The sequence below is a fragment of the Leopardus geoffroyi genome, chromosome D3, assembly GCF_018350155.1.
Source record: "Leopardus geoffroyi isolate Oge1 chromosome D3, O.geoffroyi_Oge1_pat1.0, whole genome shotgun sequence".
Taxonomy (NCBI): domain Eukaryota; kingdom Metazoa; phylum Chordata; class Mammalia; order Carnivora; family Felidae; genus Leopardus; species Leopardus geoffroyi.
Window position 1 is genome coordinate 6090599 of NC_059339.1, and position 21159 is coordinate 6111757.

Below are 21159 nucleotides of genomic sequence, written 5' to 3' on the forward strand. Positions count from 1 at the left end.
GGGGCACCTGGGTGGCTCAGTCGGTTAAGCATCCAACTTCGGCTCAGGCCATTTTCAAGCTCAGGTCAGATTCACGGGTTTGAGCCCCACATCAAGCTCTGTGCTGACAGCTCAGAGTCTGGAACCTGCTTCAGATTCTGTGTGTGTCTCTCTCTCTGCCCCTGCCCAGCTCACACTCTGTCTCTCTCTCTCTCAAAAATAAACATTAAAATAATAATAATAATAATAATAATAATAATAATAATAATAATTGTCTCACCATAGCTATGTGTGTATCTTAGAGGCAGACCTTCCCCCCAACAGCCTGTACATACTTGGGAGCAAGGACCAGGGAAAAAAAATAAGGAAAAAGTAATTTCAATTTCAGCAATTTCACCCAGGGCAACTGAACACATATGCCCACCAAAAAAAAAAAAGAAAGAAAACTTGCACACGAATGTCCACAGCAGCATTATTCATGCCAGTCAAAAAGCAGAAACAATCCAGACGTCCATCTATGGATTAAATGGATGGTCAGACGTGGTCTGTCCAGGCAACGGAGTATTATCCATCAATAAAAACTAAGGAAGCACGGACACCTGCTTGAAAACATGATACTGAGGGAAAGAAACCAGACACAAAAGTCCACATATATGATCCCATTGATATGAAAGGTCTACAAGAGGCAAATCTATAAAAGACATCCGTGGTGGCAGGGGGTAGGGAGTGGGGGGTGGGGGGCGGGGGGCGGAGGGAGCGTGTGGGTAGGTGGCTATAGCATGCAACATTGCTTTTGGGGGTAGTGGTAAAAACAGATTCTGGTGTTTGGTGTAGAACTCTGCAGGTAATATACAGAAAACCACCGAACTGTATGCTTCAAAGGGTGAATTTTACAGTATGTGAATTATATCTCAATCAAAAGATACTGAGATATCGTTCCTCCCTTCCAGAATTAAAAAAAAAAAAAAAAATGAGCATCTAAGCCCTGGATGGGTAGGGTGCACCTTCGAGCTCCTGGCAGCTGAAAGACGTGCCCAGGTAAGCGAGCAGAGCCCCAGGCAGGTCGTGCAGCGCTCAGAGACGGGCCGGGGTGGGCGGGCAGGGAGGCGGCTGGCTCGGCTAGGGCTTCAGGACGGTGACGCCTCAGCTCAGCATTGCTGGGGGCCCCGGGGCTGTCACGGTAGAGATGGCAGGAGAGAACAGGCAGGGAGGGCAGGGGTCACCCAGGGAGGGGCCGGCCGTACCCGCAGGTTATTTTTCTCCTCTTTTCTCTTTATCCAGTTGAGGGCCTGCTGCTGGGGGTCGATGCAGAGGGGGAACCGGCTGGCCCGGGTGGTAAGGATGCCATTCTGAACCGAGAGCTCATCGGGGGGCAGTCCCTGGGAGCCCCACCTGGAAGGAACAGTGACAGGGAAATGTATTTTTCTTGTGCAAGTTGTAACCAAGTGCTAACGGTGGTAGGACTGGCCTTCCAGAACAATCTACCAATCCACAGGCTGCTCAACGCTCCTCAGGGTCCAGGAAGCCGGATCTTCTGTGCAGTCAAGTCAACTGCACCCCTTGCTGTGTCCTGCCGGGGTGACACCCACGTGGACCCCCACCCCAAGGCACCCTCGTCCTCCGGGCTCCGGGTCACACACACCTGCTGATCTCAACATCGTCCGTGAGCAGGTTTTCTAACCGGAAGGGCTGGCTCAGGGGAATCTCCCGCTCCAGGATGTCACTCTGCCAAACTTGGTTGACCATCTGGTCACGGAACTCCCACGTGAACGCGCCCTCGTAGCTCAGGAAAGCCGAGCAAAGCAGGCAGTCCCCCAGCAGCTTCACCCGCCGGTGCATCAGCTCGTCCAGGTCATTCAGCCACCTGGCACAGGAGATGGGGGCTGCGGTAAGCCGTTATCTTCCGGCACAATCAGAAGGAACATTCTAGAAGAACCGCCTTAAGCCGCCGCTAATGGGGCGAGCCAGAAGGAAACGTCTTTGGAGATATTCTCTCCTTTTAGAAACAAAGACTGCCAGGTCATTTTGCCACACCCCACCCCGGTGAGCCCAGCGTTTTGGAAGACTTTGTTTAATTGCAGGGTTCAGCAGAACCCAGCATCTAATTGGGGGGCTGGACAAGTATTTGCGGGATGCATCTAGTCTCCAAGCTATTTATTAAGTAGTAATCACGTTGTTTCCGAACGCTTTGATCAATAACTTACAGACACACCCAGCAGAACTCATGAGCTCTGGTCCTGCTTGGTGACAAAATTCTACTCGAGATAAAAGGAAGTAGATGTTTCACCTGGCCTCTTCTGGTAAATGGCCAAAGTCTTCGAGGTTTTAGAAATACTGAAAATGGTTTGTTTCCTACAAGCAGACAGTATTTTCTAGTGTTTTCCATACCCCTTTTACGGTGTTGGAATGGAAACTACCAGCGGACCAGCTCTGGCCACATGGCCTTGCCCCTAGGCATCAAACAGTCCCACCTGCTTAAAACCGAAGCTCAGGACTGAGCCAGACACAAGAGCCCTTAGAAGAGATTTGTCCGGCAACAGAGGCGGACTCCTCGTCCAGACCCACCCAGGAGGCGCTCACTAGGTGCCTTAGTTAAAGGTCACTAAGAAGTAAACGTTTCTAGGACAGAGGGCGCCTTGCCAGAGGCCACTGGTGCCTCCCTGTCTCCACAGCTGCGCTGCCTCCTTAACCCTTCATAATTATTTAATAAACCACAGAATGCGCAAAATGGCATCAGCCACCCTAAACACGGTAACAGTAACATCGGAACTTTCCCACGCGGTGTTCAGATAAAAACGCAGCGCGGGGTGAAGACTCCATGGCGAGACGGTCCGTGGGTGACGTTCGCTCACGGACCAGAGTCTCAGAGCTCTTAGCGCACAGCGCGTCGGCCGCTGACCTGATGTTCTCAGACCCCAGCCCCGAGATGAGCTTGTCAGCAGCGATCAGCCGTCTCTCCATGATCTCGGCTTCTTCCTGCAGCTTTTGCTTTTCCAGAATGGCTGCCTCGTATTTGGCCCCCAGAGCCTCCAGTTCTCTCTGGATCGCTGCCAACTCATTCTGGATCTTTTCTAGTTCACGTTTAGTGAGGTAAAAGTTCCGCTCCAGCCTGGCCACCTGTGGGAAGACGGTTCACAGAACGGTGGGGAAAGGGACCGGAGTGAGGCAGGGACAAAGGAGTCTCACTCCTGGGCTTACGTCCACACCGTGTTTCTAATGCCGTTCATACTCTTTGGGGCCGTCGTACGTCCTGCTGAGGTACCTGGCTTCTTAGTCACCTCTTCGACAGTTTGCTGCAAAAGCTCTAATCCCATTGGAAAAACAGGTCTTCATCCAAGTTAGCAGATGCTTAATTTACCAGTGTACTGAGATCACAGTAAAATGACACTGGGCTTCTAAGTCAAAAACTCAAAAGAACACGTGAAAACAATAATGATCTTCTGCCCAGTTCTAAGTTTTCTAAGCAATAAAATTCTGAGTTATAAAGCAACGTCAAAATAGGTCTCTGGGTGCCCAGTGGCTCAGTCAGTTGAGCATCCAACTTCGGCTCAGGTCATGATCTCACGGTTTGTGAGTTCAAGCCCCACGTCGGGCTCTGTGCTGACGGCTCAGAGCCCGGAGCCTGCTTCAGACTCTGTGTCTCCCTCTCTCTCTGCCCCTCCCCCACTCGCACTCGGTCTCTCTCTCTCTCTCTCTCTCCCCCAAAAATAAACATTTAAAAATTCTTAAGAAAATAGGTCTCAAAATGATCGAATCAACCTTATAACTCCCTTTGTATTGTGCGTTCGGACCCAGTGGTTTTGCCCCTCAGAGGACACATGGCAATGTCGGGAGACGTTTTTAGTTGTCAAAACTTAGGGGTAGGGACAATGGCACCCAGTGGGTGGAGGTCAGGGATGCTGCTAAACATCATACGGTGTACAGGACGGCCCCCACCACGGAGAAGCGTCCGGCCCCGAACGTCAAGAGCTCCGAGGCTGAGAATCCTGCTTTAGCCACAGAGGACAGTTTTTACCCATTTATCCTACTCTTTTCACGCAAAATTTGAAAATCTTCCAGACTTTGGTTCTGTCAGTTCATGCCATCTGGATGAGAGCTATAATTCAGGGTTATCATTTAGTAGTGCTGGGGGCGGGCAGGGGAACGTTTATGCGATGTAAAATCAGAACCCTGTCAGAATGCTTCCGGCAAAGCTATGGACGTATTAAATGCGACTCCAGATTGCTCCCTTGGCAGCAATGTTTAGGTCTTACGTGTGGACAATACCTTCTCTCTTTTGGGCTTGATTTCTCTGAAAACATCACAGTAGCCCATTACAGCTTCCACAAACTTCAGCATCCCCAAGCCTGCTTTGCTCACAGCTTCCATTTCTTCAGTTGTGGTGTTGAGAGTCTTCAAGAGGCCTAATGGTCAAAGATGCAATGATTTCGACGAGTGACAAGACTCATCTTGGGAAAGTAAGACGGGAAATAAATGAGTTTTGTGTAGGTGGATGATTAAGGTGTGAGGGAGGGGTACGTGTTACTGCCACCCGGGACATCCTATGGCCCAGGCACTTCCATGTGACATCAGGACCCGGGGTGTCCGTGGGGACCCCCGACTGTGCGTCCAAGTGGCTCAGAGCAGGCAGCTGGCTGGGAATCGTAGGCCATGATGAGTCACCGTCCCCTCTACCTATACTCTCACCCCAGGAGTAATTTCACGTGAATGGAAACCCACCCAAGCCAATATTCAGGTAAAGAGAGGTCCTTGGGTTTTTGCAGTTGTTGTGATCCTTCGTGTTTCATTTAGTTTTGTGTCTGAGCTGCTGAGAAAAAGCACCTGACAATAACGTTCTGAACAAACCATGAAGGTAAACAGTGGCACTACGAACTTGAGTGGCCTTTTGCAAAGACTAGCCTCGTTCCCACTGGCTAAACATCTAGGCAGTTCAGGAACCAGGCTCAAAGGGAACGTGGGCATTCGGTAACTGAGGACAGAGAGGTTGGCTGCGGGTGGTGCCGGTCCCTCCCCGCCCACCTCCCAGGGGTCTACAGCAGACGGTACACTGGCAAAAAGCGCAAGGGAAGAGATCAAGGTCAGACCGCCTCTTGCACCACCATGCCTGGTGGACAAGATGCCGGAAGACGAGGCCAGGCTGGGTTCCCTAAGAAGGCGCCGTTTCCTAACGGGAACGCCAGAGTGACTGCCGTCCAACATGCGGCAGGCATCGGCTGCCACTGCCCATCCGGCGCCCAGCCTTCCTGCCACCTTCCTCTGGCAACGGTCATCCGGCCAATTCCCTCCTTGCTCTCCATCCCTACTCCCAAGACTGAGATGCCAAACCGGGATCAAGCCTGGCTGGCTATTCCTACATTCGTCTCCGCTCACCTCTAATATTTTTAACTTGGCTCTGGGTAATGGAATCAAAATCAATCTCCATCAGAGACCTCAGGAAATTGGGGTCAGACATCATGCCTTTGGCAGTTTTCCAGTTGAGCTCCTTATACCCTTTCATGATGAGGATGCACTCACACACCGTCTGCACCTGTTTGGGGGGCTTAGCAAAGGACCTTGTGAGAAACAAAGACATATGTGAATCAGACTCAGGATGTGGCCGGGACCTAGCCTGAATGAGAGTGCCAGAAAACGTGGCTCGACCGAGAGTCATCTCTTGGAGGTGACACTGCGTGGAAGCCAAGGAAGCCACATCCCAACACCGACCTGGGCTCCTCGGGTGAGCTTCTCCAAGTCAGGGACCGGTCTACTCCATCAGGCGCCAGATCAGGCTCCCGGAACCTGACAGCATCAGAATCACGGGGGCGGGTGTCGTTTAAAATGCAAACCCGGGCCACCCCAAGCATCTGAGTCAGGAGGTCAGGGTGGAGCCTGAGAATCTGTGCCTCTAATTACACCTGGGGTGGCTCCTTAGACTCTACAGCGTAACCGCTCTCATTACTGCCATCCATTTACTAGACGAAGAAACAGGACTCAGCGTTTCACACAGCCTGCCTACGTTCACACAGCCCGTGGGGTCCGGGGTCCCCACATCCCGGGCTCCTTCCGGTCTATGTCACCCCTGTTGCCTTTGTCTTTGATGAGACCAGACCGCCACTCTGCTGATCCAACGCTCAGACGTCCAGCGCCCTCAACCCTCAGGGAACCGAGACCCAAAGAAGCAGGGGACGGCACAGCAGCACAAAGACCTGGGAAGGAACAGGTGGCACGTTCACCGGACCCAGGGGGACCGCTTGGCTGCCTGCTGCTGGGCAAAGTACCTACGACCCAGATGAGCTGTGCAGACACCAAAACCGTGAAGAGAGACAGAAGCGTAAGGAAAGTGATGGAGGGAAGGAAAAGAAAGAGAGAAGAGCAGAGATGACAGAGGCCCCAGAAGGGCAGAGGGCAGCCTGGGGGGGAGGTGAGGCAGGAGCCCAGCCATTCCAGCAGGAGGCCAGGGTGACCCAGAGGCGAGAAGGAGGGCGGGAGGGAGCAAGAGAGCGAGAACAACGCAGCCAGCACAGCGCTATGGAGACTTTCTATACTGGGCAAACGCCCCACCCTTCCCAGCCCCAGGACCCCCACCCGCTCGCCTGCAGACGAGAGCGGAGAGAAGGAGCCACGCCGGGTAAGGACAAGCCAGGGCAATGACTCCGGCACAAAGGCAGATGATTAAAGTAATGGTCCTGAGTCACCAGGGGAAGGTTCAGTGAGGCCGCCGCTAGGTCTTACGAAAGCAGGCAACGCTGTCAACTGTTTCTGAAAGGTTTCCTTCACGGTTGATGAAGGCCAGGCCCAGGCCACTGATCTTTGAATAATCAGAAGAGGACAGAAGCAGTGAGAGGCTTTCAGATATAAGACGGGAAGAGCCCCGGCCTCCGTGGAGGATCCCGAGACCTTGGGCGAGTTATAAACTATCCAGGGTTCTCAATTTTCCCATCTGCAAAATGGGGAAACAGAGCCAGACCTTCCCACTCGGAAACCCTGTGAGTCTATGAAAGCGAAGCCCTCTGCTGTCAGCTTACGAACGAGTCCCGGGAACCTTGTGTATACAGAACGCGTCGCCGTCCTAACACAGGATAACTGAGGTGTTAGTAATCCTGAGGTGGTCAGTCTGGGAAACAGAAACATTCCTGTTTCATTTGATTCTTTTCTCCTATCACAAAAGAAACAGGTGAGAGACAGATGGTGATGATATGCCTGCTCCCCGGAGGGAAAGAATCCTCACCCACCCGACTCCCCACCTTCCCTCACTCTAACTCAGACACTCTGTCTCTGTTTTGCCCTCGGGCCAAGCTCCTTCCAGTCTCAGAGACGGCCGCCTCTAGCCTCTATCCTACAGCCGGTGAATCCATATTCTCTAGCCACGTCTCAGTTTGTATGTCACTTCCTGGGGAATACTTTCCCTGACTACCCCCCGCCCCGACTAGGTCAGGTTCCCCCGTTATCCGTGGTCGTAGCAGCAAAGATCTCCCCGTCCTAACCTTCTCCTGGGTGATCTTACTGTCCACGTGGGATTCCTGCACAAACACCCGTGCCTCCCCGAGAGTGTCAGCTGAATGCAGTAAAGACCCTGCTCAGCCCCAGTGCCGGCACAGGGTCGGTGGGCGGGTGGTGGGCACCCAAAGACTACCGAACGAATGGAACGAAGAAAAGTGAAACCACAAGCCGGTAACAAAGGGAGCCTTCTATACTACAGAGGAACGTCCGCTTCTAATCTTCATGACTCCTAATCTTCCTGGCTTAACATCTGATGATTTCTACAAAGGGGATTGAGCCTCGTAGAAAGAAAGTGCTATTTAAAGAATCAAAGGATTATGAAATTGTCAAGATGTAAGTGCTGGCTCACCACACTTGACATCCAAATGACCTAAAGAGAGCCAGATTATAGTCCTCTGGAAAAATAAATTTGGATAAAAATAAAATTGGATCCACTGGGTTCGCACTGAACCCCAGGAAAAATCCCCAAAAGATCAACTATTGAACCATAAAGAATTAAACTGAAAATGCACAGGAAGAAATCATGGGGAGATTGTCTTACAATCTTTCATTTTTAAGGCCTTTTAAGGATGACATAATATCCGAGATCCACAAACAAAAACATTGCTAAAATCTGCCACATAAAAATCTTATGCACAGCAAACACAAACACACACACAAAACTCACAAGCAAAGTCGAATGGCCAATGAACCACAGGGGAAGATATCTGCAACTCACATCGTGGATAAAAAGCTCACCTCCCTATTACATAAAAATCCACTGGAAACGGACAAGAAGAAAAGTAACAATAACAACAATCCAACAGATAGGCGGGCAAAGCGTATAAACAGTTCACAGAAAAGGAAATACACACAAACCTAACGCACGTCTTTCACATATGAAAAAAGGCCAGCCTCACTCACAACAAGGGGGATGCACATTAAAACTACACAAATACAATTTTTCATCTACATAACAAGCAAAAATTCAAACGTGTGATGATGCTCTCTGTTGGTGAGGCTCTGGAAAAGCAGGCACTCCCATGGACTGTCAGTGGAGTGTAGATCGGTTCCACCCCAGGGAGAGCACTAAACAACAGCTGTAGACATCATAAACGCACACACCCTTGCACTCGGCAGTTCCGCTTCTGGAAAAGTATCCTCGTGGCGGACTTGCCCGGCTGTGCAATGAAGTGCGGTCGGTGCTATTCTTTGCCATGCGGTTTGTAAAGGCAAAAGGCTGGCAACAAGCTAAAGATTCGGAAACTGGGGCTGGTTAAAGAGATGATAACACAGCCACCACGCAAAGGAATGTGAGGGACTCTTTTTTAAATATTGGGGAAGTTCATCATATACTGACACACAAAACATCTCCAAGATGCACTGTTTGGTGGAAAAGCCAAGATGTAGAAAAACGCATACGGTATGTGACCGTTTACACACCAAAAAGAGAAGGAAGAAAATACACAGGTATCCCTTGTTCCACCAACCTGTAGAATCTACAGTCAGGAACTGAAGAGACACTTGTACGCCCGGTTGCCGTGACCACGCACAAAAACCCTCTGGATGACATGTGAGAAGCAAAAGGCGATGGGTACCTGCTGTGTTGGGGGGCAGGTGGGGGGGAAAGGAGGGGGACTAAGCTGATGGGGTGGTTGGGAGGGGGCTTTCACATCGTGTCACTGAGATGTTGGGACCATCCCAGCTAATGCTTACTTGACGCCCGCTGTGTGGTCCGGAGAGCTCCTCGTACAATAGTTCACAACAGCCCTGAGGCCATGGGGACAATTATTATCAGCCTCGTCTTACAGATGAGGACACTGCAGCACAGAGAGGTTAGGTGACTTACCTGAGGTCACACCCCCCCCGTAAGAGGCAGAGCCATACACGAACACATTACCTACTCCCATAATTACGTTTCCAGAAACTAGTCCCTTCAGGTCATAGGCCACTCGCGCTTTCTCAGAAATGACTCGAGCACCATCTCGCACCTGTCTCAGGCGAGATACGGGCATCCCCCGCCAGCTGCCAGGGGCACGTGACAAGCTCTCCATTTGGTCCTGTAGGAGCCCTGTCTCCCCCTCGCCCTTGGGTCGAGCCGGGGACTCACAGCCCCTTCTCTCCAAACAAATCCCCTTCAAAACTCCTTCCCGGCTCTCTGCTCTCACGGTGTTTTTATGCCGCTGACCTGGGAGTGGTGCCCAACGTTTGTATAACCGGCGTTGGCTGTTTCCCTTGAAAATGTGTATGCTGACGGTCTGTCCTACAACTCAGCTTCGTATGCGTTTCCGCCCTGGAATGAGCTGGACGTTCGGTTTCAAGTCCACATGTCTCGCTAACAAACAAATGCCAAGGGCCCAGCCTTTGACAAGGAAGGAAGAGAGACGAGCACAGAGAACAAGCATCGTTCTGCCGGGAGCCTAAGACGGAGAGTCAACCACGGGCTTGGAAACAGGAGTCTCTCTCACAGGAGACCTGACTGTGGGACCAGAAGACCCCAACCCTTTCTGAAAGCAAGGAGGTGATGGGGAGAGAGGAGAGAGCTGAGGGTCCCGGACCAGGGGGGGATGTGTGTGGGGCCAGGTGACATAAGCAGAGGGGCAGGCAGATGGGGGAGCGTTCCTTCCTGCCTTCAGTCTCACGCCGAGTTGATGAGCGAGATCCATTAACGGTGCCCTAAGGAGCCCCACACAACGCGGGAGAAAGCTCACCCACCAGCCCCACACCAGGCCCCTTTCCCTGGAAGTCCTCTGGGGCTGCAGGGGGGACAGGCATTTTACAAATTGATTCGCCAAAGGTCCGGGAGCCACGATAAAGAGCCCCTCTCCCCACCCCTCACAAGCCCATTTGGCTAGAGCTGGATCAGAGCCTCCCCAGTCGACTCTCAGCTTGTGGCACACCTTTGTCAAGCTATTTTCAGCAGGGCTCCGGCCCCCTGCGTCAAGCGCCCCAGACAGACGCTCGTGTCGTGTTTCCCGAAAAAAGCATCGGCGGACAAACCCCACCTCCTCCCACACACCCCGCTCTGGAACTCAGTCCCCTCCTGTGAGTCAGCCTGGGTCCAAAGTCAACAGGCTCCGCTACCTCCCGGCTGGGGGACCTGGGGCGAGCCATCTTAGCGTCCTGCGCCCCACTTTCCTCTTCTGAAAATGAGGATAAGAACAGCACTAACGGTACCCACCACGGAAAGTGCTTAGCACAGTGGCCGGCGCGCGACGGGGCTCCACAAATGCCTGACCGCCGTGATTACTGTAGTTGCTGTCAGGACTGACACGGGCGGCCAAGCACACTTGGAAACTGCCACCAGTTACCTAATCTCGGTCACATCGGATTTGTCCAGCTTCTGCAGTTCCAGCTTGGCAGCCTCCAGCACGGGCATGACCTCGGCGAGGGCTGTCTCGGCCTCGGCCTTCTCCACCGCAATGATCTTGTTTTGTTCTTCTATCTCCATGGCTTTTTCCTCTGCAAGCTTCTTCTTCTCCTCAGCTACAGGAGGAAGGGGAGGTTAGTGAAACTACTGGGCACGGAGGTGGGGGACCATTACCACTGACACAAAGCAGCCCGCAGCCCTCCAAGGTCGGTGCTGGGCTGTCAGGGGATCTAACGAGCTTTGTCCAAGATGGCGGCCTCGGGTGTTCCTGCTGGAACAGAAACCTTACCGGGCAGGGGGTCTCCAACAGCAGGACAGCTGCTCTGACTGGCCCACCCGTGTCCCACCACTCCATCCCACAGGACGGTCCCCCAACCCTGTGTGGCCAGCGTTAGCCGAGGACACTAGGGCCACCCTCCCTCTTTCCGGTACTTCTCATCACCTTTTCTTATATTTATTCAGGCCCAGCTCAGAACCACCCCTCCTAAGGTGCCCTGCCCCCTCGGTCACCCTAGACCTCATCTCTCTGTTTATTTGCTTCATGACATTGATCAAAATCTGGAAGTTGATCTAATTATCGGTTCATTGATTGTCTGCTTCCACTCGCTAGAACGTGAGCATCTCCCCAAGGTCTGTAACCCTAATGTTTAGAACAGGCTTTGGTTCACAGTAGGTGTGCTGGGTTGAAGAGTGTCTCCCCACTGTCCACGTCCACCTGGGAACCTCAGAATGTGACCTTATTGGGAAAGAGGGTCTTTGTAGATCCTAGTTCACATGAGGTCATACTGGGTTAGGGTGGTCCCTAAATCCAATGGCTTGTATCCTTATAAGAAGACCATGGGAAGACTCAGAAACACAGAGGGAAGGACATAATGTGCACTGAGATAAACCTAAAAGCCAAGGACTGCCAGCAAACCACCGGAAGCTGGTAGAAGCAAGGAGGAAGGAGGCCTGGTCCTGCCGATCTGCAAATCTGGCCTCCAAAACCGTAAGAGAGTCAAGTGTTGTTTGAAGCGCACCCCCCCCCCCCCAGGTGTGGCCATTCGTTAGGGCAGCTCTAGGAAACAAATACACTGTCACCTGTCTGAGAGCACCCAGCTGGGACCAGAGCACAAGGACCTGAGCATCACAGCCACGCTCGTCACCACCTTGGTGTATCACAATCCTGTGTGCCCTGCGGCCCTGCGAAAATCTATGCTGACTTTGCTTCACCAGATGGCCCTAGGGAACCGATACGGTGGGTGTTCAATAAACATACTGAACGTTGGCCGGATGCCCTAATATTTTCCAATGAGGCGTTCTCTCGGGATTCGTCTTCACGGTCAAGAAGCAAGCGTGGGCCGAGCGTCTACAGAGCGCAAAGCGCGTGTGGGCCCTGACGCCATGAAGGATCCCGGCCCCAAGAGAGAGCGGCAGGAAGACAAGTGCATGGGAAGAAGGGAGCAAGGTCACAGCTGTGAAGCCGTCAGAACCGAAAAGCAGAGCGGGAACCATCACAACAGTCAGGGGGCCAAGAAGAGGGGTCGGCAGGGGAAGGGTCTCAGGGGAGATGGGACCGGGGCTGGGCCGCGTGGGAAGGGGCTGGAATAACCGCAGGCGAGCTCGGTGTGGCGGGCAACCGGCGGGAGCGGCCCACGAAGTCCACGTGCGGGAATGTGTATCGTGCTCAGGAGGAAAACAGCGGCCTTCCAAGTGGCTTCTCAGGAATGTCCCCCCGTGGAGCCCCGCCCCATCTGGGGGCTCCCTGCCCCCAGAGCTGGCCCCACACACACCTATGGCCGTGTTGGTGGCAATCTCCTCCAACAGGGCCTCGCAGGCGGCCGACTTCTCCGCCAGTACGACCTTCTGCTCGGCCAGCTTCTGGTTCAGCTCATCCAGCTGGATGGTGGCCTCCTTCAGCTTGTCCAGCCCCCCCTCCAGACGCTTGCACTGGGCTGAGGAAAGAGAGGACCCGTACCCATCACCAAAGTGAGCACCGTTGCCAGTACGCCCGGGGAAGCGTGCCAGCGGCCTCACTGTGATTCGTCCAACTTGGGCTCAACCGAGGAAAAAAAAAAAAAAATCTCCAGGAGATGCCAACATCACCTCCACTGCCATGCTGAGACAGCATCGGCCAAAACGAATGTATTTCTGAAAACAGCGCTTCCTCTGGCCAACAGCTAGAGCCACAGCATTTTCAAGAGCACTTTCCAACAGAGCACGTTGCTGCCATCAGACTGTATCTCCAAGCAGGGAAAGTGGAGAGCTACAAAACGCATGACCCAACACGGATGAATAAAAGTAAGAGCGTGACAGCCCCTGCCCACCCACAAGAATCACTCTGAGATGAAAGATGCGGAGCGTGCTACACTTCACCTCCATCCTGATTATTCCCCGTCTTGCTAAGAAACACCTGCTCAAAGAAAAGGTCATCAGTTGGATCCTTACGTGTTCACCGCCCCGCTCCCAAGTCTTACCTATGTTACACTGAGTTTTCTCGTCCAGTAACTTTGAATACGTGTTAATAAAATCAAGGTAATTTTTGGGAGTTACATAGTTGCTACGCCTCAGTTGCTGTAGAAATCGTTTGCTGAATTCACCCACGGACTCGTGGACCAAGACAACATGCTCTACCACACCATCTATGTTTTCCACTGGGATCATCGGATTAGTCCCTGAAGAGAAAGGAACAGAAAAAAATGCCTCTTACACACGGAAAAGAGGAGTTTCCCGCAGCTAAACATAGAATTCCCTGTGACTCAGCAATTCCGCTCTGAGGCATGTGCCCAGAAAGACCTGAAAAATGGACCCAAGGAGATTCATGTAGGCCAATGTTCACAGCCACACTATTCACAACAGCCAAACGTGGAAGCAACCCACATGTCCATCAACAGACAAATGGATAAACAGAATACGGTCCATCCACGCAACGGAAGATTACCCGGTCGTAAAAAGAAAGGAAATCCTGACACACGATACGACGTGGATGAGCCTCAACCACATGCTGAGTACAAGAAAGAAGCCAGACACAAAAGGACAAACGTTCCGTGATTCGACTTCATACGAAGTGTCAAGAACAGCCAGATTCAGAGACAGAAAGTAGAACGGGGGTTACCAGGGGCTGGGGGAACAGGAAGTTCGTGTTTTATGGGGACAGTTTCAGTTTTACAAGATGAAAAGAGATCTGGAGATGGATGCTGACAGCTGCGCAACAGTGTGAATGTTCTTCAGGCCACTGACTCTACTCCTAAAAATGGTTAAAATGGCGGGGCACCTGGGTGGCTCAGTCGGTTAAGCGTCCGATTTCGGCTCAGGTCATGATCTCATAGTTCGTGAGCTCAAGCCCCACGTCGGGCTCTGTGCTGACAGCTCAGCAGGCTGGAGCCTGCTTCAGATTCTGTGTCTCCCTCTCTTTCTGCCTGATCCCTGTTCACACTCTGTCTCTCTCTCTCTCTGAAATAAATAAACATTAAAATCTTCTTTAAAAAAATGGTTAAGGGGCGCCTGGGTGGCGCAGTCGGTTAAGCGTCCGACTTCAGCCAGGTCACGATCTCGCGGTCCGTGAGTTCGAGCCCCGCGTCGGGCTCTGGGCTGATGGCTCAGAGCCTGGAGCCTGTTTCCGATTCTGTGTCTCCCTCTCTCTCTGCCCCTCCCCCGTTCATGCTCTGTCTCTCTCTGTCCCAAAAATAAATAAACGTTGAAAAAAAAAAATTAAAAAAAAAAAAAAATAAATAAATAAATAAAATAAATAAATAAAAAAAATGGTTAAAATGGCAAATTTTATGTTATAGATGTTTTACTGAAAAAAATGAGATAAAAATACGTTTTTAAATGTTTTTTTAAGTTCATTTATTTATTTTGAGGGATGGCGGAGGGGAGGGAGGGAGGGAGGGGGAGAGAGAGAGAGAGAGAGAGAAAGAGAGAGAGAGAGAGAGTGAGAGAGAGAGAGAGAGAGAGAGAGAGAGAGAATGAATCCCAAGCAGGCTCTACACTGTCAGCACGGAGCCCGACTCGGGGCTCGATCTCCCGAACTGTGAGATCACGACCTGAGCCGAAATCAAGAGTCAGATGCTTAACTGACTGAGCCACCCTAGTGCCCTGATATAAAAATGTTTAATAGAAAAGGAAAGCGAAAGAGTAGCTATCACTTGGTTGGTGGCTTTTCTGGACCACAGGACCAATCTGTGCTGTGGCAGTTTCTCTTCCCCTGTGGGTAGGGAGCTCTGTCCCTTGGATGGCTATGACACTGTCCGGGGAGGGGCTTGGAATTTCAGGAAGGAAATGCATCCAGTGTCTCTGGCTCTATCCCTTGCGCCCAGCACAGAGTGGCCACAAGGAGGGTCTTCCTTTAAGTCTGTCGAAACAGTCAATCCTCTCTTCTGGTGCTGATCTTGGTTTATCTCGGTTTATCTAACAGATGGCGAAACACACTCCCCTCAAAGCAGAATGTGTCTTCAATTAAAATGAAGGAAGACAAGATTGACCCAAAGTAATCATTCAGCCAGAGGCTGCAGATGTGATCTTAAATCACACCGGGGGGGGGGGAGCAGCACACCACAGCCCACAGGCCTATTTCCAGCATGCGTGAAAAACTGCCTCACCCATATCCATACTTTGGGGCACAGTTATCCCAACGCCGGGCAATCTATTCCAAGAAAAAAATTCTCAGCAAATTCCACGCGGTGTTATGACGCGGAAGCACTGAAGGCTGAGAGCACAACTAAGCGCTAACACAGGGAGGTGGCTAGCACGTCTTTGGAAGCTAAGACGCGTGGATACGGGGGTTGGCAAACCACGCGGGACAAGCCCGGCCCACCACCTGTTTTTGTAAACAAAGTTTTATCGGAACACGGCTACACCCGGTCACTTACATATTGTCGACGACTGCTTTCGCGATACGATGGCAGAGCTGAGTAGCTGCAATAGACACTGTATGGCCCACAAAGCTGAAAATATTTACCATGGGGTCCTTTCCAGAAAAAGCTTGCTGATCCCTGAGCCGCATCAGCAGGACAGAGCCATTCTCTTAGCCCCTTTCCCCATGAAAGTACATTTTGATTAAAAACACGAGCTCTCCCTGCATAACGGGACAAGTTATTTATTTACTGAATACATATTTAAAAGGTGGAAGCTATTTACGGGGTCACCCAGTGTCTTTTGGCATGAATCTGCTCAAGTTAGGTCCAGATAAAAAGATTTTTCCCTGAAGACGAACTGACTTGCTTTCTTATGTTGAAGATTAAAATGAATAATCAAGGGCTTAGGTGCTTGAAACTATACAGCAAATCCAGCATGGATTGATAATCAGTCCTCTAAAAGGTCCTTCAGGTATCTTTTGGGTCAGGAAACGGTATACTTTTTCTGTAAAGAGCTAAACAGTAAATATTCAGGCTTCATGGGCCGTATGGTCTCTCCTGTAATTATTCAACCTTGCAATTGTGGCCTAAAAACAGCCATAGACACCATGGTCATTGACCAATGAGTCAGTGTCCCAATCACACTTTATTTACCAAAACGAGCCACGGGCCACATTTGGCCCAAAGGCCATGGTGTACCAACGCCTGCTTTGGATGATACCTGATCAATTGTCTCCTAAGTTATCCTTGTAAGTCCCCTGCAATCTCTTTAGCTTAAAACACAATATAAACCAGAAACACACGGACAAACTTAAAAACCATTCGTGGCCGGGGGGGGGTTAACGATGAAGGGAGCTCCCGGACCAAAATTCAAAGTCAGAAAAGCATTACGTTATTTTGTTACATCATTAACGGGGCCCCACAGTAGCTGTCACGTACCTAGAAATGACTTAGCGACTGCATGCAGGGCTTGAGGGGGCCAGGGCATGAACCAGTCGATACCGGTGTTATTTACAAGACCTTGAAAAGAAGAGACGAAAAGAGATGGTCAGCCTGCAACCTTGAGATGATCACGGACGTCGACACGGCCTTCAGCACCCGGCACGCTGGAGAAGGAGCTGGACGCACCCAAGAGTAATTCGCCCAAAGCAGGGTTTCTCAATCGCAGCGCGGCTGACATTTGGGCTGGATGACCCTCTATCGCGGGGCTGTCTGTGCAGCATAGAAAGTTGGGCAAAACCCTGGCCTCTGTCAACTAGATGTCAGTAGTACACTCCCCCACCCACCCGATGTGACAACCCAAACTGTCTCCAGGCGTCGACAAATGGCCCCGGGATGGGGCCGGAAATCACCCCCCAACTCAGAACCTCTGCTCTAGAGGCCCAGGTATTGCACCTTCCACGAGGCTGGCAGAACGGTTCAAATGGAAGAGAGCAGGGAGCTCGCTTCGGGCCGTGCACCTGGGCCTGTGAGCATCTCCTCGTCGTTGGAGGGCACTGTCCACCGTGGGCAGCACGAGAGCCCGCCGGCCATGGTGAGGGGCAGAGCGGGTCTCACCCTACCCTGCAGGGCCCGAATTTCCGCCCAGTGACCATCTCCTGTTTCACTTTGCTGGGAATGCCCTGCCGAAGGGGAAAAACCGATTTGCAGGCTCAGCTCAGGGGCACCTGGGAAATTTCTGCACCGCGTCCTCAGGGTGTCCCCCACCGGCGACATGCCCAGGACAATGTGCAGGTTGTTTGCGCTCTTGTTCACAAAGTACTGCCACACGGATTCCTTGGCCGGGCTCGTCCCTTGCTTCAGAGCTTCTTGTCCAATCTGACTGAGGATAGACTCCTTTTCCTCTTCTGGGAAAAGCGCGGGTACGATCCCTAGAGAACAAAGACACAATGAGTTTTTCAGCCTCGGAGGGGCGGGGAGGGGGCGGTATCATCCCTCTAGGCACTTAAATGGAAGGAGCACAGCATCACTGGAAGAGCCGTAGATGCCAAGGCCAAGGAGCAGGGCTTGTGTCCTGATTCTGAGGCCCAAGACTCACACCCCGTGTATAAACCCCTCTGAGCCTCAGTCTCCTCATTGAAGTGGAAGGAACGAACGTCTCCTGCTTACCTGGGAGGGTTATCGTGAGCGTACTCAACCAGGGACAACTGTGCCCCCAAGAGACATCTGGCAATGTCTGGAGACGTTTTTGGGTGCCCCGGCTTATGTGTGTGTGGGGCTGGGGTGCTGATGGCATCTAGTAGGTACAAGCCAGGGACACAGCCAACCAGCCTGTAATGCCCAGGACAGCCCCACAACTAAAAACTACCCTGCCCCTGATGTCATTAGGGCCCAGGATGAAAAACTCTGCTGCAAAGTGTAAGGGCTTCGGAAAATAAGTAGCCTTGCCCATTTGGGGTGCTATTAAATGAGACCCACAGGAGCCCTCTCGGTCTTCACAGAAAATACACCCCAGCCCTGCAGTGGGGTTTACAGATACAGAAAAGGACAGGGCTGGCGCTTACACCCATTCTCACGAGTCTGCAACCCATGTGTGCAAAGTCTGATGCCGACCCAAGGAAGCATGTGCTGAATGCCATGTGAGTAGCGGGGACTGTAGGTGGCCCAGGTATTCAGGAGGTGCGAAGCTGCCACCAGTGAAGGAGGCTTCTTAGGGAAGGGAGACCCTGCGTGGCCCCGGAGCTAGAATTTGGAGGAAGTTTGGCACTTGACACTTTAGACTGCAAAGTGGAGTCCCTCTGTCCCCGCCCGTCCCCACTTCCTGGCCAAAGGTCTCTCTTTTCCTTGGGAGAATCACTTCACAATCATTCTACGCCTGCGAGCGGTTTGGGTGGCCTGCCCAATCAGAGCCCTGTGTCAACCGGCCAAAGTGATTGGCTCAGGGATGGGGCACGTGATCTGAGCCAGCCAATGACAGCCCTGCCGAGCCCTTGGACCACAAACATCTGGGAAGGAATCTCATTGGCCCAGGCTAAGCCAAGGAGGATGTGAGCCTCGGGCATCTGGTGCTGTTTGTTTAATTACTTTGGGAAAATCCAAAAATGCAAATAAAAGAGAAAAACGGTAAAGCCAAGACAGGGGTGGGTGGTGGGTGGGGGAGACCCATTCGGAATGCTCTCTCTTGAGCACTTGAATCCAAACGTGCCCCGGACTTTTTCAGTTTTGTGAATCAATCCTGACTTCACCTCCCTCTAATTTCACATAAGCCAACTGGAGTTGAGTTTCCATCGCTTGCAACCATGGAGGCTGATAAAGAGAGGGAGAAAGAGAGTGCAGCACGCGGGAAGAAGGGCCTGAGCAAGATGCAGAGGCAGGATGGAAAATAAGGAGGGAGAGGAACTCAGGCTGCGGAAACAGAAGTCAGTCCGCGGAGACCCCGAGCTGGTGACGTGCACAGAAGGTGGTGTGTTAGGAAGCAGGAAGATCGATACAGAGATACGTGTGAAGACTCACAGTCAGACACGATGAGGGTCTGGCTCTGGTGGCCGGCAAAGGGAGCGCAAGGTAAGGGACGGGCTCCAGGGACAAAAAAGAAAGCATGACAAAATGTGGGAGGGGTCAGGCATCTGATGCACTCCAGGGTTTCGGTCTGATGGGAATTCTGGAATAACTAAATCGATGGGGAGATGCAGAGACAGCCCTCCCGGGGCAGGAAAGCAGCCAGACTCTGGCAAGTTGGACTTTTTCCGACTGTATCTGTACCATTTCGAATCAGTATCCTACATTTTTATGAACTATCTGTTGGGTTCCCATATGGAACAAAGATGACGTGGCAGGCCTGGGGCTGCTCTCCTCACTAAGGCTTGCTTACAGGGTTGGCCCCTGGCCCGTGTCTGGGAACACGGACTTTGGGAGGGTTCCCACTCCCATTCAGGGATCAGAGTAGCTCATGAGGCGTGAACTGCCTGTGCAAACAGTGTGGCTCCTGCTGACCACCTGCTTTCCCCCTGGAAATCTAGAATTTTCAGTAGGTGCCAGGCAGCAGGTGCCTACGTGACCAGCCCCCAGTAAACACCCTCGGCGCTGAGTCCCGAACGGCTTCCCTGGGAGATGACACTTCATGTGTGTCGTCACAATCAGATGCTGGAGGCGTTAAACGTATCCTACGTGACCGCCCTGGAAGAGGGCTCTGGAAGCCTCGCCTGACTCCCCAGACTTCGTCCCATGCGCCTCTCCCCCTTTGCTGATGGTGCTTTGTGTCCTTCTGCCGTGATTAAATCACAGCTATGTATACTGCAAGAGATAAAGAGGAATTCACTTCCGGTTCCCCTCCTACCACCTCAGCCTCCGGCTCACTCCTCTTCTCCCTGAACTCAGCCCCGGGCTCCCCTGATGTCTCACACTCTCCCCGCAGATGGTCCCATCCATTTCCAAAGCTTTAGGAACCACATCTGAGAGCCAGACCCGTACATCCAACTGCCGATCTGCTACAGATCGAATGGTGCTCCTCCACAAAAGATATGTTGAAGCCCCCGGGACCTCAGAATGTGACCTTACTTGGAAACAGGGTCTTTATAGAAGTCATGAAGTTAAAATGAGGTCATTAAAATGCAAACTGGCACAGCCATTCTGGAAAAGAGTACAGAGGTTCCTCAAAAAATTAAAAATAGAATTATCCCATGACCCAGCAATTACACTACTAGGTATTTATCCAAAAGCTACAAAAAATGCTGATTCAAAGGGGCAGATGCACCCCAATATTTATAGCAGTGCTATCAACAATAGCCAAATGATAGAAAGAGCCCAAATGTCCATCGACTGATGAATGTATAATATATACAATGGAATATTACTCAGCGATCAGAAAGAATGAAATCTTGCCATCTGTAACAACGTGGATGGAACTAGAGGGTATTATGTTCAGTGAAATAAGTCAATCAGAGAAGGGCAAATATCATATGATTTTACTCCTATGTGGCATTTGAGAAGCAAAACAGACGAACATAGTGGAAGGGAAGGAAAAGTAAGATAAAAACAGGGAGACAAACCATAAAAGACTCTTAAATACTGAGACCAAACAGAGTGGCTGGAAAGGAGGTGGGGGGTGGGGAATGGGCGAAATGGGTGATGGGCACTGAGGAGGGCACCTTCTGGGATGAGCACTGGGTGTTGTACGGAAGTGATGAATCAGTGGGTTCTACTCCTGAAGCCAAGACTGCTCTGTATGTTAACTAACCTGATAATAAAATAAAAAAATAAAACAAAACATAAGGTAGGTCTTAACCCAGTACAACTGGTGTCCTTATAAAAAGGGGAAGTTTGGATCAGAGACAGACACACGCACGCACGGAGAACACCATGTGAGTGGGAAAGCGGAGCTGGGGAGACGCGCCCACGAGCCCGGGAATTAGCGGCAAACCAGCAGAAGCCGGAGACGGGCCTGGAACAGATTCTCCCTCAGAGCCCCAGAAGGAACCACCCCAGCAGGTGCCTTGAGGGGGGACCTCCACACTGTGATACACTAAATGTTTGTGGTTTTAGATTTTTTTTTAAGTTTACTTATTTACTTATTTTGAG

General features: G+C 51.6%; 1 protein-coding gene across 1 annotated transcript in view; it reads right to left on the minus strand.

Moving 5' to 3' along the window:
• DNAH10 (dynein axonemal heavy chain 10) overlaps positions 1–21159 on the minus strand; it is a 147364-nt gene that overhangs the window by 15299 nt on the left and 110906 nt on the right. The window contains exons 53-62 of the mRNA XM_045459666.1: positions 17310–17513; positions 16582–16662; positions 13264–13461; positions 12580–12741; positions 10749–10923; positions 5350–5531; positions 4246–4382; positions 2879–3096; positions 1622–1843; positions 1224–1371 (exon numbers count right to left, since the gene is read on the minus strand). Of these exons, the coding sequence (XP_045315622.1) occupies positions 1224–1371; positions 1622–1843; positions 2879–3096; positions 4246–4382; positions 5350–5531; positions 10749–10923; positions 12580–12741; positions 13264–13461; positions 16582–16662; positions 17310–17513 (1727 nt within the window). The remainder of the gene's footprint in view (positions 1–1223; positions 1372–1621; positions 1844–2878; positions 3097–4245; positions 4383–5349; positions 5532–10748; positions 10924–12579; positions 12742–13263; positions 13462–16581; positions 16663–17309; positions 17514–21159) is intronic.